Source organism: Stegastes partitus, unplaced genomic scaffold (genome assembly GCF_000690725.1).
Source record: "Stegastes partitus isolate 25-593 unplaced genomic scaffold, Stegastes_partitus-1.0.2 Scaffold284, whole genome shotgun sequence".
NCBI lineage: Eukaryota > Metazoa > Chordata > Actinopteri > Pomacentridae > Stegastes > Stegastes partitus.
In genome coordinates this window covers 141,777-160,835 of record NW_007578015.1, presented here as the reverse complement: position 1 = coordinate 160,835, position 19,059 = coordinate 141,777, and the positions used below count along the sequence as shown (strand labels likewise).

Genomic DNA, 19,059 nt, shown 5'->3' with positions numbered 1-19,059 from the left:
GCTCTATGAAGGCAGTTTTCCCAGCAGCACGGCGGGAGGGCAACGCGGCTCGATAATGTCTTTCAACAAGACGCTCTCATCAAGCCCGAAGGTCTCGCCTCCTGAATCTTGTCGCATTCTCGGCCTCATTTCCATCCGCCGTCCCTCAAGGCAAGGTAAAGCAGTCCCGAGGTGTACGAGCGAAAAAAAAAAGCGCACGACCAGCCTTCACCTGCAGCCCGGTCAATTGATATGGAAATGATGAGGAGCCAAATTCCTCCAACCTGAATGGGGAAATGATGGAGCAAAAAAATAAAAGACTGACAGTGATGACTGAAGCAAATCTGGCTCGTCTAATTGTGCGCTTCATTTGCACTTTTCCCAAGACAAGGTTGCACAAGTCATCAAGATGGGAAGCACAACAAACCATCCTGCACATGAGTAACTCAGAAAATGTTGCATGAAGTTAAAATGAGTGGGGAATAAACTTTTCAAGGCGAACTTATCTCAAAAGCATTAGAAGTATTATCAAAAAAACATATTTAAACAGGCTGCGAAATGTAGTCACAAAGGATTATCAGTGTGGAAAAATGTGCTTTTTCTTTTCCCTCTTTTGTGAACCTTCTGAAGTGAGACTAATGTTCATTTGTCCAGAATATGGTTTAATTAGAGATCAGTGTTAAGATCTTTATTTTAGAGAGTAATCAAAGTCCTTCAGTAGTTGTAGCCCGTTTTCTTTCACAACAATTCCCTCCTCAGTCGCACCAGTCAGGAACGTTGGGAGGTTGCGCGGCCGTGAGATGTGGAACCCAGCGGCGCACCAATCAATACCGGCCCCTCCGCGACTACGGTAATTATCATCACCATCCGCAGGAATAACATGTTGTTTTGGGCTTTGCAGAAGGTCAAACTGCAGATTGATGGCACGTGATGTTTCCATGGCAGCCAGCGTGGATTAACCAGCGCTGCATCCGCCTCGTCGCCAGCATGTATGTTGTCAGATTTGAAAAAAAAAAAAGGGACAGATTAGCCGCAGTGTGCCCACCGACGACCGTGATTGCATGATTACCGTAAAGCATCGGAGGGGACATTCATGCTGATTGGCTAAAGTGCGAGATTAGGAGTCGTTCTGGGCTCCAAAGGGAACATTATGTCCTGAAGGAGGCCAATCTGCAAAAGTTCCACATCAGTCGGGATATAAACCGCCACTTCAAGACAAATTCGACGAGATGCTTTCCCGCCAGGAGGGATTTTTTTGCCTCTGATTTGTTCCCTGACAACCTCTGATCAGAGCAATCTTCACCACAACATCCCCCTGACGACGATGATATATCATTTATTCATCAGGTGGCCAAGTTAAACTGTGTCTAATGGAGCTGGGACGCAACTTAACAGATGCAATTAAAACTAAGAGCACCGAGCAGATCTGCAACTCCATACATTGTTGGCTGTATTTATCTGCTACGTCAGTGTTCATCTGCATACCCAGCACTGTATGGAGGCCTCAAACATGACTATAAATCCTCATATGTCACATATATTCTCCTATTTTTGAAAAAAAAAAAAAAAGTGCCTCAGAGTTTTAAAATCAGCTTCGATTCGCTGCTGATCCTTTGAACCGCAGCTTTTCAAAGCCTCAAGGGAGAGCTGAGAGACTCTTGGATTTCTGCTTTGAATATACTGTAGGTTAGGGAGGTATGTTTTATACGGGGGAGAAAGAAAGTGCTGAACTTTACAGAATTGAAGAGGTGGTTTGAGTTGACTGAGTATTTCTCATGACTAAGTGAGGATTTGCATTTTTCTGAAGCAAAGAGATGGAAGTGAACAGTTTGTGGACTCAGAATCACCTCTAATGTGTAAAATAGTGTTTACTTCTTGTAAATATAGTCCTTGAAAGAGGTTAGGACATAAATTAAGTTGTTAAGCACCAAAGTTCAGCATAGGTCTTGGAGACAATTTGACAAAACAATTCCACATTAAGATTCAGGAGCTTTCTGTCTTTTTTAATAAAGTTGAAGAGGACTCATCTTAACATGTTGTTGTTTAATATATGAAGTTTTCAATTCAAGTATGTTTTTCAGATGAATGGAAAATGTCTCTTTGGTTCTGTAGACTTACATTTTTATACATTTCTTTAAAGCTGACTTTCTTCTCATAATCTGAGCCAGACATCTCCACTTCAGTAGCACTTACATAAACCAGTTTTCTTCCCCTACATATATTCTGAAGGTTTTAAGGGAGGAGTTTGTTCATACAGCAGCCGCAGCCTGATTTATAAAACATTTTAACCCTTAAAACATGATGGAAATTGATTTTCTATGGCTGTTAACGGTATTTTCTTATTTATGGAATAACAAAAAAAATAAATAAAAATGGAAGAGAAATCCCCTCTGTGGAAACCTTTGACTATAATATGAAAACAAAATTTAAAAAAAATATTTTAATGGTTTTTGAGGCTTTCTGTGTTCTTATTTGTTCTTATTTCTGTTTGGAAAATGACTGCAACATTTTATTTTATATTTTATTTAGTCTTTTGTCTCTTGAAATTAATCTATAAAATTTGTGTGCACTTTATTCAATTTGCCTGTCCAATTTTATTTATTGAATTTTATTAATTTAATTTTATTTTGCTTTGTATTTTATCCTACCATGTGTTACTTTTATTTTATTTTTTACATTTACCTTTAATGCACTTTAAATAACTTCAAGTGCAATGATATGTTGCTATAGAAATAAACTTGCCTGCTTTATCCACTTTACTCTGAGTTCTTTGCACCTTACTTTGCCCTTGTTTAATTTTTTTGTTGTTTCTGCTGTTTATTTCAATATTATTTTTTGCCTTAACTTTTCGTTTTTGACATTTTTTCGCTTACGTTCTACCTATTTTGTCCTCGCTCGGGAGCTGTAGTTCCACTTCCGTAGCAGGAGATGTCAGTAGCGAGCTAGCCTACTGCTAACATCCCGTTCGGAGAGACGAAGAAGAGTTAGCATCAACACAGAAGCCTCCTGCAAAGGTACCTGCCCATGTGAAAATTTAACGGCAGCCTGTAGCTTTTAAAAAATGTGTCGTATTTCTAAATCCAAATGCATTTCAGTGCATTTTCACGACGCGTTTCGTGCCTGCGAGGGTTAGCGGCTAGCTTTAGCCACTAAGCTAAGCTAGCTAGAAGCGAGCTAAGCTGTCATTAGTTGGTGTGTGGGTGTGTGTACTCCCGCACTACAGGCTTGCTGCGTTTTGTGGCTTCATACTCCGTGTTGCAAGATTAACAGCTTTCTATTTTAAGCTTAATTTCTATTTCACTCGCCTCCTCTGTGTCTTATATTGCCTCTTTTCTCTGCAGGTTATTTTCCGGCCGACCCAGTTATAAAGCAGCGCAGCAGCAGCAGCAGTAAAGGAGGAAAATGGACACAAGAGCCTTGAGGAATCCGTATCCCGACTACGATGGGAGTCCTGCGTGCACACATGCGTTGTTTGACTCGCATGGGAAGGTAATGTACGAAGGAAGGTGTACGTCAGGTGTTTGCGCGTGTGTTTCAAAGTGCGGCTCATTATTTATTCTTTACCTTCAGCTCACATCAGAGTTTGCCCAGCAGCTGAGCAGCAAGGTCAGTGAGCTTTTAGCTGTCATGGAAAATGGGCTGAGGTCTGCTGATCCAAGAGATTGCACTACTTACACAGGCTGGGCAGGTGATGACAGGATTACACAACTGGCATATATGACTGATTGCAAGAAATTGCGTGGATGTGACTGTGTGGCATCTTAATGGCAAAGAAGTAAGGCTGCACTTGTGATTGCAGACGCCACCAAATTGCCCTCACAAAGTGTACGTGAAGGCTTGTGACGTTTTATTTTTTTCCATCTGATTTGAACTGTTGCTGTCATTTGGGTTTGGATAATAAGAAAATCTGCAATTTTCCAGAACTAAAATTGACTTCTTTAAGGCCCCATCTGGTGAAAATCTTCCTTTTTTAATCTTGTTACATGTCCATATGGTGTTTTTATATGCTGGACACGTCAGTGAAATTAGCAGACAACCTTGAAACAGCAATGTGTATTTTTAAAAAACACATTGAGATTCAAAAATTGATGCCATTGTGCAGCTAAGAGTCGATTTACAGTGTTTGACTTCATAGATTTGCAAATTTTAGAAGGAAAAAATAGTGTAGAGTTACGTTTGAAGGGATTAGTTCAAGGAGAAAACCTTCTACTTTGATATACAGAGGAATTTTCGCAACAACCCAAACATAATTTACTCAAATATTTTCTCCACAATCTTATAAAATTAGCAAATCTAGCAAATACAGTCGTGACTCGATAACCCGACCCTTAACAATCCTAAACCTTGCTATCCGACAGATTTTTAGGAAAAAACGAACGGAACCCATAAAAACAGCCTTAACATATCGACAGCCTTGGATTCCGACTCCAACATGACATTTTATGTCACCAATCAGGATAACAGTGTATTATCTGACTGAACAATCTCACAAATTGGCTACGTTCACACTGCAGGACTTAATGCTCGATTCGGATTTTTTTGTGAAATCCGTTTTTTTTGCGAGTTCTTTCACGTTTCCAATTAAACACAACTTGTATGTGATCTGCTGTGTGAACTTCATACGACCCAAAAGTGTCCCGCATGCGCAGAAGAGGACACGACGACGTCACACGCAGCGAGCGTGCTCAGTGTTTATGGAAGTAAACATGGATGGAAACGGTGGAGCGTATCTGTCGCTCCCCCACCACCGCCGATGGTGGAAACAGAAGTATGATTGTAACTAAACTGGCATCAGCAGCCAAGTTCTACCTCTGTGTTCTGGCACTTCCACCCTGAGGGAGCGCTTCGACGGGGTGGAAGTGGCTGGAACGTGCACAATTGCACCGGTTAATTAGGCGTGAAATCCAGCGATGCGTAGTGTACTAACAATACTCTAGTTATTATAACAACTATGAACAATAAATATTACCAAATGAGCCTTCCAGCATCAAGCCCTCCTCGTATCTCGACCTCCGTCTTGACAATCCGACATAAAAGGTTTCACATTTAGTGTCGGATCATCGAGTCACGACTGTATTTTCATTTTAGTGGCTGGAAATTAGCATTTTTGCTTCAAAAAATTGCTTTATCGTGACAGTTATTTCCAAATATTTCCATTTCACTAAACATGTGCGCATATTCTGAGATGAGATTCTTCTGTAGGTGACCAAGTGTGCAGCCTTGCTTCATTCATTAATGCTCGCTTTCTCACGTTTGCGACATTAACACGAGACATCCGCTCGTCTGCAGGCATCGCTCTGCTCTACCTGCACCTCCACAACATCTTTAAGGATTTCGCCTTCCTCCAGAGAGCGCTGGAGTACGTCAGCCGCAGCCTCAAGTGTCTGACCCGGCGTCACGACGTCACCTTCCTCTGCGGGGACGCCGGGCCGCTGGCTGTGGCCGCCGTGGTGTACTACCGGCTTCAGAGGCCGCAAGAGACTGACGAGTGCATCAACAGGTCAGTCGAGAAGAAGGAGTTGTTTGTTTATTTTCATGAATGAGACAAACAACCAATCACACTGACACCTACGGACAATTTGGAATCAGCAGTTAACCTCAGCATGGTTTTGGACCATCTCAAGCAAAGGAAGAATGTGCAAACTCCACACAGACGAGATCCCAGACCGGGAATCGGACCCTTCTAGCTTCAGATTCTGCAAGATTTTAGCTTTCATCAGTATTGTTATGCTAAATGCTATGATCAATGTAAAATAACAGCAAATATAATCACACTTAGTAAGGAAGTATCTGCATTATCTATCAGATGCACCCACATGTAGCTGATTGGTCCAGTCTAATGGTCCAGATCCAGTTTAATTAACTGCCGGAGCTGGAATTGTTTATGATGTAATTAATTGTATACACTTATAGGTCATCGTTTACAAAGAACACCCCCAGTATTTTCAAATGTGGTTCATCGGTGCAGTCGTCAGGCTTTTGTGAATGCCGTGCCTTTCTCCCAGACTGCTGCAGTACCACCAGACGGTGGTGGCCGGTTCAGGCGGGGTGCCAGACGAGATGCTCTACGGGCGGGTGGGCTACCTCTACTCCCTCGTCTTCATCAACCAGCAGCTCGGCCAAGACAGGATCCCGCTGCAGTACATCCAACAGGTGGTGACCTCGGACACAGTCGTCTAGAGTGTTTGTGTTCTCCATTTTATTCAGCAGCCTCAGCCCTCCTTTTGTGTTCGCTACATCTACAGTAACCATAAAGTGAAAGACGTGTACTGAATGTCTAAGGAACAGCAGCGACGTGACGGCTGATTGGACTCTCGCTGCCCCCCCAACGTTCTTGATTTGCCGTAATTTGCGCGGCCCTACACACATCGATGTCCGATGGCTCTAATTTATCTCCATTGATTTTCTCCAATTGTTCAGATTAGGCGCGCAAGTGAGCTCGGATGTGTTGTTTCCTTCCTCAGATCAGCGAGTCCGTGCTGGCGTCAGGCGAGCACCTGAGCAGGAAGTTCCGGCTCCAGAACCAGAGCCCCCTGATGTACGAGTGGTACCAGGAGCTGTACGTCGGCGCCGCCCACGGCCTGGCTGGCATCTTCTATTTCCTCATGCAGGTACGGCAGTAGCCTTGTGCATATGTACAATATACGATTGATGATTGAACCGTCCACAAGCTGGTGGGTTTCATGTGATCTATGGCTACAATCCTATTTTACAATGTTGTAGTGACACAAACCAATGAAAAGGACACTTTCAGGAAGCCACAATCATTAAATGTTGCCTTGTAAAACACTTAAAAGATCCATTAATCATTGCAATTGCTGCAGATAAATTGATTAAATGGCTAATTGAACGAGCAAATCATAACGTCAGACCAGTCTGATCCGATCCAATTTGTTATCTTCCTATGGTAGGTGAACCCAAAAGTTAATTTCCAATAAGCACTCTGATTCAGAAGTTATCCATCGCAGCATTTTTCCAATTATCTGAATCTTTTTTTCTTTTAAACCAATTTCCAATTGAAATGGAAAATCTGCGACTTTGGCTCTCGTGCAGCTGCCTCTCTCCATCTGTAGTCGAGTAGTGTCATACTCACAGCACTGTCAACCCCCATACAGACGTGTATATATATAAATATACGATACTAAAGCTGAGAGTTCTGGATTTTGACTCCAAGGTTTCAAACATTTGCCATCAATACAAATAATCTGTATCGGTATCATCGGCCTGCATCCGACTCTCCAAAAGTTACCCCCTCCTCTTCTTTTAAAGTCTTCTTTTCGTTTCACAGCCGGGCTTCGTTTCCGTGGAGGAGCACGTGCACCGGCTGGTGAAGCCCAGCGTCGACCACGTGTGCCGCCTGAAGTTCCCCACCGGAAACTACCCTCCCTGCATCGGAGACGACCGCGACCTGCTGGTGCACTGGTGCCACGGATCTCCGGGGGTCGTCTACATGCTGCTGCAGGCCTACAGGGTAAAAGCAGAAAGTGGAAATGAATGTTGAGATAGATGGAAATCATCGATGGGGTCATACTGCCATCTTGTGGTGAAGTTTGGTTATTGTTTTCATCTCAGGCTGGGAATAAATTCCCTTTATTGTGACCTGAAATGTAGAATATTTTAACCTAAGTCCCTGTGAACATATGTGAAAACACAAATTCTTACATAATCTCGCTCCTTTGCTCGCTTGCTGCAGGCTTTCGGCATTCCTCAGTACCTTGGGGACGCTCTGCAGTGCGGTGAGGTGGTGTGGCGGTACGGTTTGCTCAAGAAGGGCTACGGGCTCTGCCACGGAGCGGCAGGTAACGCCTACACCTTCCTGGCCCTCTACCGGCAGACGCAGGACCCGAAGCACCTTTACAGAGCCTGCATGGTGAGAGCACATGACAGACGCTTCATAATCATCGTCCGCGGGGCGCGGCGGCCATCGGAGCGATCAAACGACTGCAAATATCAATAGTGGCGCTCCTGCAGTGCATCCATCTTAATTAGCATCCAAAGACTTGATTAATGCAGTTTATGACTAGCTTATCAGAGAAAGGTTTCCCGGAGCTTTAATCCATGAAATTTCAGTGCACGTGCTCCGTTCGTATGTTCCCAAACAAACACATTATAAGGAGGAATAATAAATGAAGCCTAAAATAAATATTTAATTTAATTGAAAAGTGTTTGGCATTGATCTTGTCGAGGGATTTGCCCATTGAACAACTCATATAAAAGTTAATCTGCGCAGTATAAAACAGAAGAGGTCATTTAATAATTCTTTTTGAGGCTCCGTGTTGTGTCCACCCTTTGCTTTCTCCCCCGACTTTGATGGAAGATGTGAAAGTCGTATTAGACTTAGTTCAAAGCGCAACCAATCATAGCACAGCTGGCCGCCCGCCAGCCTCAAAATTGAGAATTATTCCAGAAACGGTGGGCATGTGAGAGGCAGGGCCTTTTATGCTTATTGACAATGGGTCGGTCGCTGTCTGTGCGAGTCGCCGTCAAAGCTGGGCCAGGCGGGTCCGGCAGCAGGAACTCGGTTTTGGACGCGCTCCAGGTGGCACGAGTCCCGCAAGTACTTTCATTAATATGAATCTATTCATAGAGGATGGAAATAAACTCTTCAGACGCGTCCGCCGGAGCTCCGTTACATCCTCCCGAGTGCAACAGAGCGCCGTTGTGGTCATAATCCGACACCTCGACAGATGCTTGGGTTTCACTGAGCCGAGCGCAATTTTCAGCAGTTGTTGACGTTGCTCGGTGTTCTCCCGAGACGGCCCGGCTACAGTACAGTTCGGTGTTGTTGTTGTTGTTATCGCTCTCTCTGTCCTTGCAGTTTGCCGACTGGTGCATGAACTACGGCAAGCACGGATGCCGGACACCAGACACTCCCTTCTCTCTTTTTGAAGGTAACACGAGACGACACGTCCCACTCGCCTGAAAACATCTTGTCATTGCAGCGCTCAGATTATACACAACTGTCGAGCTTGAAAAGATGCATAGATTTGGCAGTTTTTGTTTCTTATCCACCAGCATCTCAGACATGATCAGTCATGTCAGTGTAGAAGATGGAATAAAGTACGATGCAGCCCTGTAGGACTGATGCAACACAAAAAAAGAGGAAGTCCGCTGAGCTGTCGTCTCCAGGTTGAGGCTGCACAGTATTTCATTTCAGCATCAACAATGTGCTTGCACAGTCGCGAGAGAAGCAGTGAGAAGTAAGGTGTAACATATAACAAAACTCACACAGATCTTATTTTCTGTGACTAATCTACAGAGAAGAAGTGAATTTAGACACAAGTTCTTGTGCTTGGAGTTCTAAGCAGGACGCAATATTATGACAAGGTTGTAATTTATCTGAACTAGAAACCTACAAACAGGAAGAATCGATGAATTTCCAACTAGTTTTGTCAAGAAAATGAACCAAATCGAAGCTTAAAATCGTGACATTTTAGCAACATTACTTTATTCTGCAACAAAAACAATCAGAGCTAACAAAACTGTATAAACAAAGTCCTGCAATTTTAGTGACTCAGCTCAGCGTCGTGACAATAATTCAGCATCTTTTTGGCTGAACTGCAGACAGTGTTTACACAGAGCAGGGAGGAGACAAGCGTGGAGATGAATTCAAAATGTTAGTGGTAAAATATCCACAAAATGTAGAAACAACTATCTTCGAGTATTTTGCTGTACATGCAGATTCCAGCTTTATTTGACTTGATCATTTTTTAAAATTCATAACAATATAATTTTGATACACCGCACAACAGATATTTTTGAGTTGTCTCCACTTCGGGCTGCGGTTGTGCAGGACTTTATATTCCAGTGAAAAATGATCCCACAGTGAGTTAAAAATGTGACAGGAGCAAGAAACTCCCTGAAACTAGTTGGGTTTCAGTGCATTAGTTAACTTAAAATACTTGTTTTTTATGTTTATTTGTGCTTCGTTTAGGGGAATAACCAATAGGTTAGCTGGTACGATTTTAGCCGACTGACATTTTCTTTGATCGACTCTGGAGTCAACGCTGGAATTTCGAGGGAGGAAAAACAAAGCTGCACTGGCTTCAGTGGGCTAAAACCTGTACATACATACCTGGAGTCGACACAGTTGTGATGTTGCAGGATATCTCCATCTATGCACCACTTAATCCTCACTAGGGTCGCTGGAGTCTATCCCAGCTGACTCAGGGTGAAGGCAGGTTCACCTGGACAGGTAACCAGTCTATCACAGGGCTACACTTAGAGACAGACAACCAAGCACACTCACATTCACACCTACGGACAATTTAGGATCACCAATTAACCTCAACATGTTTCTGGACTGTGGGAGGAAGAACCCGGAGAGAACCCCCGCTGCACGGGGAGAACATGGAGACTCCACGCAGAAAGATCTCAGGTGTCCTCACCGGGACACGAACCGGCGACCTTCTAGCTGCGAGGCAACGGTGCTAACCACCAGTTAGAAATATTATATCTGACACTAATACCACTTAAACAAGAGCTTTTAACCCAGCAAGTGATACTGTCAAAGCCATTCAGAGGGATTCAACAAGCTGAACAGCATCAAAAGTGATCACGAAGGACAGCAAACCACCACAACCTGTGATCAGTTGCTGCGTTCTGAGAAAAGAGAATATCTACACAGCTTCTGCTTCCATTGTCAGTGCAACTGTAAATGAGATTGCAGTTGTTTTGTTCGTGTTACTTCTGATATCATAACCGAAGATTTGATTTGTGCCCGTTATTTGGTGTTTTGTAATCCAGTGCTTTCTTCCCGTGTACGTGCAGAACTGCTCCCTCAAACATGTCGATTAAGATAGTAATAAAAATGTTGCATCGTCCTCTTCCCACCGTTACAGCTGTCATGTCCCTTCTCCTTTGCAGGCATGGCGGGCACCATCTACTTCTTGGCCGACTTGCTGCAGCCAATGAAAGCGAGGTTCCCGGCGTTCGAGGTGTAGACAGGTAGCGCCTCCCTCCCTCCCCCCTCCAACAACATCGCCGCAGATAATCTAACAAGAAGAAGACGACTCATTCTCCGTCACACGCATGCATGGAAACACTGGTAAATAATGTTCAAGGACTTTAGTCTCGAAGGCCGACTTTTGACTCCCGCTTCAGATTTTTCTGTGCCATGTTTTTTCCCCCCTCCCGCTCGAGACAAAACAAGAAGAATCCTCAAAAGATATGTTGAGAGCTTCGATAGCATCTTTGGTTCAGCTGTTCAGTGTCTAGCCGTAACTGCACATTGTAACGTATTGTAGGGATTCAGCAACACATGACGGGAAAGTTAATTTTAAAATAACAAAAAAAAAAATGTGGGGAAACAAACAAACAAAAAAAAAAGGTGTTAACAAATAACTGTATATTTGTATTGTTTAAGTTGGTTGCTTTTGTTTACTATTTGATGTTTTTGTTTCTTTTTTTTTTTTTAAAAGAAAAAGCAGTAAAGCTCGTAACATTGCACTAGATTTATCACAGCTGTGTCGTATGTTCAACCCTCACAATACCCGGTGTAGAGCTGTCGCCTGTCCTGAGCAATAAACTTTTTACAGCTGTCGTGAATCTCAACTGCGTCGTGCAGCGGCGAAGAGAGGCCACAAGGGGGCGGCAGAGAGCTGTTGAGTGGGATTTCTGAATCTTTATGAATAGTCAGTTTTATGCTAATCAGATAAGTTCGACGTGATCTGCTTTGACTTGTTGAAGACCTTGCAAATCACACGACACGCGTCTGCTTTGAGCTGAATCTGTCGGTTTAAATGCCAAATATTACATTACCGAGCGTCTAAAACCCTCCGGCCCGTCCTCCTTGGGACACTTGGCCCGACTTGTCCGGTCTCTCTTCCAAATAAGGCTCATGTATCACCCTGAAAACCAAGCGGCGACACAATGCCACTGCTCTTTTTTAAGCCCCTTCTTTAACGACCCCGAGCTAGCTGGGGAGGGACGGGTGGCGGTTACTGTACGAGGGAGTCTTGAGAAACATTTCCCTCCTCCTCCTCCTCCGGCAGGAATAAAAATAGAGCTCATCTGTCCAGGAGGCGTGGACGCCCGCTCGCTCCTACAAATGTCCCGTGATGTTCTGTGGTACAGAGTCGATGACAGGTTGGACTAGCAGCACGAAGCGTCCACGCTGCCAGGGGATTATCTCATTCTGTGCTTCTATTCTAAAACTGATTGATTCCAAAAACCATACAGGCATAATTTGACTTTTATTTTTTTACTCACGTTGCCCAAAAACACCCGTCTACGGATGTAAACTTTAGCATTTCTGACTAAAAGTTAATAGTAGACTAAATCAGCTCCAGTGGCTTTGACTGAGCAGCTTCTCGCATTACAGCTGGCTCACAGTCAACAGAATAACTTATCGTAGACAATACTTGCATAACAACATCCCAGAACGTGCAGCAGATTGCTAAGTAAGTAGCTGCTGTTAATTAGAATGATTTATTGTAATATATCCCACAACATCCGGAATAAGAAGTAGCCAGCGGAGGCCTGTGTGGGAGCTGCAGAGCCGGCTAAATAAATCTGCAGGGACTCGAGTTGAGAACGTAATATATTCGTGGTGAAACCTCGCAAGATGAGCGTTATGTTGGGAATCCATGCACGAGCGAAACACTTTGACAGACGGTTATTTTGACAGGAGCCAGCCAAGCATAAGAGCGTTTATACGTCATGTAAGCGTGCTGTAGTGTCCCCGCCAGTGTAAGCGATTCTCTGCAGAAATGAAATGGTTTTTATTTATTCAGCGCTTCACAAAGCAGCAAAATACTCCAGACGAGTTATAAAACCGTCAAAACCAGCTGTTTCTGGACGTTTTTTTTTCCCTTCTTTTGACATTTTTGCGAGAGTTATAAATGCCACAAGTCATCACAAAAACAAAAGCAGACTTTATTTGATTATTTATGTTACAATAAATCCCGATGCACAACATTTTATTACACAATATGATGTTTTATTTTGAAATTGTTCCCACACACAGCCTGCACTTCAACCGAAAAGACTTCATCGCTTCTGGGTTGCACCAAAGAACACAACATTTTATCATCTTTACAGATTCTGGATAAGGGATGTGGTTTATTTTGGGGAGTTTTTTTTTTTTTCAGATGAGACTAATAGAATAAAGTGATACCCTTTTCAAATTTTCCATAACTAGCACAATCAGTTTAAAGACTCTTGGGAACTTTGTTTGTACAGTTTCTGCTTGGATAAATGGTGTAATTGAGTTCAATATTTATTTTAAATAATGCCGTTTGAGCCTGTCTGCAAATAAGAACAGTTTCGTGTCTTAAAACAAATGCATTATTGGAGCAGTAAATACATCTTTTTAAGAAATAACAGGCACATGGGGTAAAAATTTAAACTTTGGAAAGTGTTTCCTGGAGAGACTTCCAGATGCTTCCGGAGATTGTGAAGTCCTGCGATTGGTACCAAGAAGGTGGGAGACATGACTGTGAGAGGAGCAATGAAACCCATCTGAAGAGGCTAAAACAGGAACCATGTGATTATAGTGTTGATTCTGGTTAAAGGATTGGGTCAAGCGATAGATTGTAGGTTCAGGCTGGACTCTATTGAGGTAAACGAGTGTGACATGGCCTTAAAAAGTTGCTTGTGTGCTTCAAATTTACGTGAATAAACTGCGAAACCAACTTTCTTTCCCATCAGCACCACGGAGAGCTCTGCTGGACAACACATCTAAACCTCCAGATTATGCAATGACGGCACTTCTTGGTAACTTAATCTGCCTCAATTTTGCTCCTTCGGTTCCATAAACGCTGATGGGGTTTGAAGCAAGAGAAGCGCTCTGGGGTAACACATGTTACAAATCAGCTGTTTTCTTAAACTGTCCAAAAACCTCGTCACGAAAGCTCCTCGCGGGTTGTTTTCCCCTCATACCTGCCTGAAGGCGCTCAACTTTTCGAGCGCTTTTTTGCCCTGCTGTTATTTCACCATAAGAGGAGGAGCGGCGGGGCTGTTTTAAAAATACCTCCTTGTAAACGAGCCCGCCGCCGCTCCCGCTAAGTGGGCCACTGGGCTGCTGAGTTTTCTGTATTTTCCCCTCCTCACCTGTGCGCTCCTCTCAAACTCGAACCCCTCAAGCGAAAACACAATTCGTTTTTTTTACGGGAACAAGTTCAATATCTCCTTCGAATCTGGACGCGAGGAGTCTTGACACAGTTCTTCCAAAAATAGCCCTGTCCCCTTCTAAAGGCCTACTCCCACTTGCTCTGAGGGGCAACAGCTCTCCTTTCCGTTTGCCCTAAGAAAGTTAAAGATGTCCCAACGTGTCATCTGATCTGCCCATTAGCATACGTGACATCACATGCCTGGGATAAATAAGAGGGGGGCTCGGACCATGGCTCAGGACCACTCTGTCTTGGGACTTCGGCTTCTCATCTTCTTTTCTTTCCGCTCCTCCAGCTCCTACTCTCCAACATGGTGTGTACTGAATTGTGTTTCTGGACGTTATGGGTGGATGGAGATACTTTTTTTTTTCCCTCCGTTTTGGGTTTGGATCTTTAGAAAATAAACCAAATTTGGGACTTTATTGGCGTCATGTTAGGGAGGACTTCTAAATTACGAAATTCTCTGAGGATTGCATTTGCGCCAAGGATCACGGCGTTAAATCACATGTTGATCTTTAAGTGTATAAAAAAATCATTTTTTACCATCCATCCTGTGCGTTTTGAACATTTTACGCTAAATATCTCATCTTGTGCCGCTTCTCATAAACAATCTGTTTTTATCCATCTCTCTGTCGTCTGTGTGTTTTTGTTCGTGTGCGTTTTTGTGTGTTTTCATGTGACAGACGGAGTTCACACCGGACCAGATTGAAGGTAAGTGAAGAAAAAAAGCCCCACTCTGTCATCACGTTGGGTGACATTCCCTCGCAAAAAAAAAAAGCAAGAGGCTCGGCCCTCCGATTCTCTCGTAGCGATCTTGCAATTATCGCACTAAACAAACTCCCACAGCCGCCTCGGGCTTGTCCAGCTGATCCTTTTAGTCTGAATTAAGTGCTAAAAGGTGGAAGTTGGGAGGGGAAGGGGGATGAGGAAAATCCAGGGCGTGCCATTCCCCTGACTTGTCCAGTTGCCGTGGAGGATTTCAGATATGTCTATTCTCAGCCGGCCCGGCCTTGTCTTCGCGCAGCAGAGGCGTTAATCCCCGGGTCAAGGTTTAAGATGCAGGCACGGCGGCGGCATCACCTTACACGAGGAATCCGAACCATCCTCGACCCTCGCCGCTGAAAGACGTGTCCTCTACCCACCGTGTGTCCTTCAGATAATTTTTCCACTCGTACATCTTACAGCTTTTTTCCCCCCAAAAAGAAAGAAAAGTGCTGCTTCCGCACATTCTAGACTGTAAGGTGTCGATTACGACGCCGTCAGCGGTGTTGGGTTTAGCTCGAGGAGGCCCGTGGGGGAGCCATGTCTCTATAAGGCCGGGGCTCCTCTATCGGGGGGTATATCAGTTTGCCTCCAATGTCGCCCCGAATGCAACTGGAGGCAGGAATGTCAGAGGGGGTGGAGGGCACAGCTGCAGCCGCCACTGCTCAGAAGCGCACATTAATCTGTCAAAAAGGTCACTTTGAGCTGGCTTCCTGGTAGCACTCATAGAAATAGCTAACCTTTTGTTCCTTGCGCTGGGATTCAGCTGTTGCTCCCAATTAGACGAGAACAATGACAGAAGTATGCGGCTTCTGCTGGTCTTTGATCCTCAGATGCGGCGTGGCACCACGTAGCTAGCTTAGATGAACTCCGTAATGGAAAGGAACAAAAATCTAACGGCCAGAAGAGACGTAACCAGACATGTTGGGTGTAGCGTTTAATGGCAGCACATCTTAGCTCGTGTAAGTGTTCTAACTTCTAGATCTAGACTCTTTCGACCAACTTGTGTCAAACTTGCGTCTCTCTTTCTCCCTGTCCAGACTTCAAGGAGGCTTTCGGTCTCTTTGACAGAATTGGTGACAGCCAGGTGGCCTACAACCAGGTGGCCGAAGTCATGCGCGCCCTGGGCCAGAACCCCACCAACAAGGACGTTACAACGATTCTCGGCAACCCATCTGCTGACGGTGAGAGTCGGTTTAAAGGTTCTGTGCTTTTAGGTGTTTTTTTTGTTGGTTTCGTGCTTAAAATAAACCCACGTGATCCAACAGACATGGCCAACAAGAGGCTCAACTTCGACGCTTTCCTGCCCATGCTGAAGCAGGTGGACGCCCTGCCCAAGGGAACCTACGACGACTACGTTGAGGGTCTGCGCGTCTTCGACAAGGAGGGCAACGGCACAGTCATGGGCGCTGAGCTGCGCATCGTGCTGTCCACCCTGGGTGAGTCCCCCTAAATTTAGAAGCGGCGCAACAAATATAGATTGCTTAGCACGCACAGCGAGTGAAACGGAGACATCGATCCCTTACAGGAGAGAAGATGAGCGAGCCTGAGATTGATGCCCTCATGGCCGGACAGGAGGACGAGAACGGCAGTGTGCACTACGAGGGTAAGGTTTCCCTTCACCCCCTCCTTTTTCTTTCCCACTTTTTATAAATATAGAAAGCTAAATGTTTGAACTTCTACCCCGCAGCTTTCGTCAAGCACATCCTGTCCGTGTAAGAGGAGTGCTGAAGAAACTGTAGCTCGCCTACAGACAGCCCGACGGTGTTCAGGACATCTACACTGTTTCAAAGACCAACCAAGGAAAGACAAGGACTATGTACAAGGGATGTTGAAGCAAACCCATCTTTGTTTATTTTGTTTTCCTTTCCACTTCGTCTCAACAAACCCTCCGCTCTTGGGACACCATCACCGCCGCCGCCTCTCTCCGTTGTAGACCCACCCATCACTCGGCCTCCACTCCCCCCCCACCCGCCAACACCGGGGCGCGTCTTCCACTCGGCCGCATGGGGTGAGAAACGGGGGAGAAGGGGTGACCGCTCATCAAGTGAGGGTAGATCCCTCCCTTCCCACCGCCACCTCATTCAGTCGCGACATCACTGGCCCAGCAATGCCAAAGGTGCTGGAGAACGGTCGTGGATAGACCGCCAGACGTCCACCTCACTTCCCAAAAAAGAAAAAAAAGTTTTATTTATTTTCACTCTGTTCATTTCAGAATAAACTTTTCCAACGTACATCCCACCCAGGTTGATCCTTGATGTTTCATTACCCACAAACACTTGCAGACAATATATATATATATGAGAAGAGAAACCATGAATAAACACAGTCAATAAACTCTTGAAAGCTTTCGTCAGGTAGCAGATTTTAGCTATTTAGTTTAATTCCACTGAATAAAACTGCAGAAAATGAAATATTCTGATCAAACTAGTACATATGGATGTTTAAATGGAGAAAAAAAGGCGTTTTTTCCTGCTTCATTCTGTTTTTAACACTTACATGAGGCTCGTTTTTCATCTAAATAGATAGAATTTGATGATTCTGAGCCGAAGATTTAAAAAACAATAATAATTTCATGAAGCATAAGAAGATATATTGCAATATCAGGAAAATGCTACCTTAAAAAATGAAAGGATTTCATCATTTTTTCATTCCATATGAGGTATTCAAACTGTTAAATATTAAACAACTGTTAATATTATGCGTATTGCTAGTATAGATACAAGGTTTTTGCAGAAGTAAAGCAAAAAAAGGGTGCATGTCCAGTATATTAGCGTGCACAGGACATAAATTAATATTTAAGAAGTGAGAAAAGCAAAACCTTGGATTGATTTCTACTCCAAGGAAATGCTAACGAGTGACCGTAACAGATTTGTCCAAATGTGGCTGTTTTGCGTCCGTAGCTTATCTATACTTTTTGCTTTAGCTGTACATTTACCATTATTTAAACTTCTCCTGTGGCAACAAGTTCATAGCTGGAAAAGAAGGAAAGCCTGACCCCTTGTGGTGCAAAGTGGACATGACATGCTGGAGCCTGTCGACACTGGAGTTGCAAAGAACTTATGAAAATAAAACAGCAATGAAACAGCCAGAAAATGCAATAAAACATTGAAATGGAAACGATAGCACATTAGAAAAGACGTACGATATCAGACAGTTGTTTACATCTAACTAGGGTAGCGATAGTTAAACTTGCTGCACTTTTTCTTCAGACATATATTCACCATCGTACTGTCTAGCTCTGGATAACTCAGTGTTGTGGAGACTTTCTCTTTGTAGATTTGGTGAGTCTGAAGCTTAATGGTTGCGTAATTTCTCCGTTTCACAGAGATGATTCTAATTTTTGAGTATTTTGGATTCCAAATAATTAAGAAGGTCGTCTGCAGATGCTGCTTTAAGGATCGATGAATCCACAAATGGAGCTCTTGTACTCTTATTAATATAAACTAGAGCAGTGGTTCTCAAACTTTTTGAGCCCCCAAGATAACATAAGTTTGTGTTCGTGACCCCCCAGTTTGAATTCATGCATTAATGGGTTCAAGATTAATGTGTTAATTCCACAGATTGATCTCGTTACATTAACACGTTAATTTTCTTTTGAATGAATGAATGAATTTAATTTATTTCGACCAAATGAAAGGGGGAAAAAATAGATAAACAAAAGAAAATAATTTTAAAAAGAGCATTAAAAAAGAATAATAATATCACATAATCAAATTATAATATTAACAAGTTAAAAAAAAAAGGATCAGGAAGAAGTTTACACTTTAATTTTGACAGCACAAATACACATTTATTTGATAAATGTAGGCCCTTTTTTTGAGAACCACTGCCTTATCAGACAGTTTTGTCTGAATATGTTTGGTGTGAGTGTTACATGCAGGTGTTTAGGTGATAATTAGAAGATTGGCTGCCGGGAGTGAGCTCCTGAAGAGCAGATGATTGGCTCACACTCCTGCCAATTAACCAATTAGGACAGAGGAAACCCCTTCAAAAGCCCTCTGGCTGTTTTGGTCTCCCTTTTGCTTTGCTGCAATTTGAATGCTGTTGTCAGCGTGGACGGTTTGTGGTGGGAAGCTGAGGTAAGACTGGGCACCCTGTACACTTCACATGTCGTTTACTTTCATTGTTCCACCAAGTTATGGGTTGGTGCCACCATTGTAGGTTTTTATTAGATAAGATAGCCAAACCTTTTGTTTTCCTTTTC

General features: G+C 43.6%; 2 protein-coding genes and 1 long non-coding RNA gene across 4 annotated transcripts; 2 read left to right on the top strand and 1 right to left on the bottom strand.

Annotated features, from left to right (window-relative positions):
* Positions 1 to 2,921: 2,921 nt before the first annotated feature.
* On the top strand, positions 2,922 to 11,520 carry lancl1 (LanC antibiotic synthetase component C-like 1 (bacterial)). Of its 2 annotated transcripts, XM_008282740.1 has the most exons (10): positions 2,924 to 2,993; positions 3,321 to 3,468; positions 3,550 to 3,667; positions 5,269 to 5,479; positions 5,985 to 6,132; positions 6,444 to 6,590; positions 7,268 to 7,450; positions 7,673 to 7,849; positions 8,798 to 8,870; positions 10,846 to 11,520. In XM_008282740.1, exons 2-10 carry the CDS (start codon positions 3,382 to 3,384, stop codon positions 10,920 to 10,922), a joined length of 1,221 nt encoding a protein of 406 aa, XP_008280962.1. In that variant the 5' UTR covers positions 2,924 to 2,993; positions 3,321 to 3,381; the 3' UTR covers positions 10,923 to 11,520. The 2 variants fall into 2 exon arrangements, with proteins under 2 accessions (XP_008280961.1, XP_008280962.1); XM_008282739.1 differs by having other exon boundaries at positions 2,922 to 2,993; positions 3,321 to 3,667.
* On the bottom strand, positions 3,952 to 4,321 carry LOC103357965 (uncharacterized). The gene is made up of 2 exons (XR_520232.1): positions 4,048 to 4,321; positions 3,952 to 4,016 (listed from the first exon to the last, which is right to left on the bottom strand). It is a non-coding gene; the product is annotated as an uncharacterized LOC103357965 (long non-coding RNA).
* A 2,809-nt stretch (positions 11,521 to 14,329) lies between the features above and the next one.
* On the top strand, positions 14,330 to 16,305 carry mylz3 (myosin, light polypeptide 3, skeletal muscle). Its single transcript, XM_008282744.1, has 4 exons — positions 14,330 to 14,403; positions 14,774 to 14,801; positions 15,893 to 16,036; positions 16,121 to 16,305. Exons 1-4 carry the CDS (start codon positions 14,401 to 14,403, stop codon positions 16,303 to 16,305), a joined length of 360 nt encoding a protein of 119 aa, XP_008280966.1. The 5' UTR covers positions 14,330 to 14,400.
* The last annotated feature ends 2,754 nt before the right edge of the window (positions 16,306 to 19,059 follow it).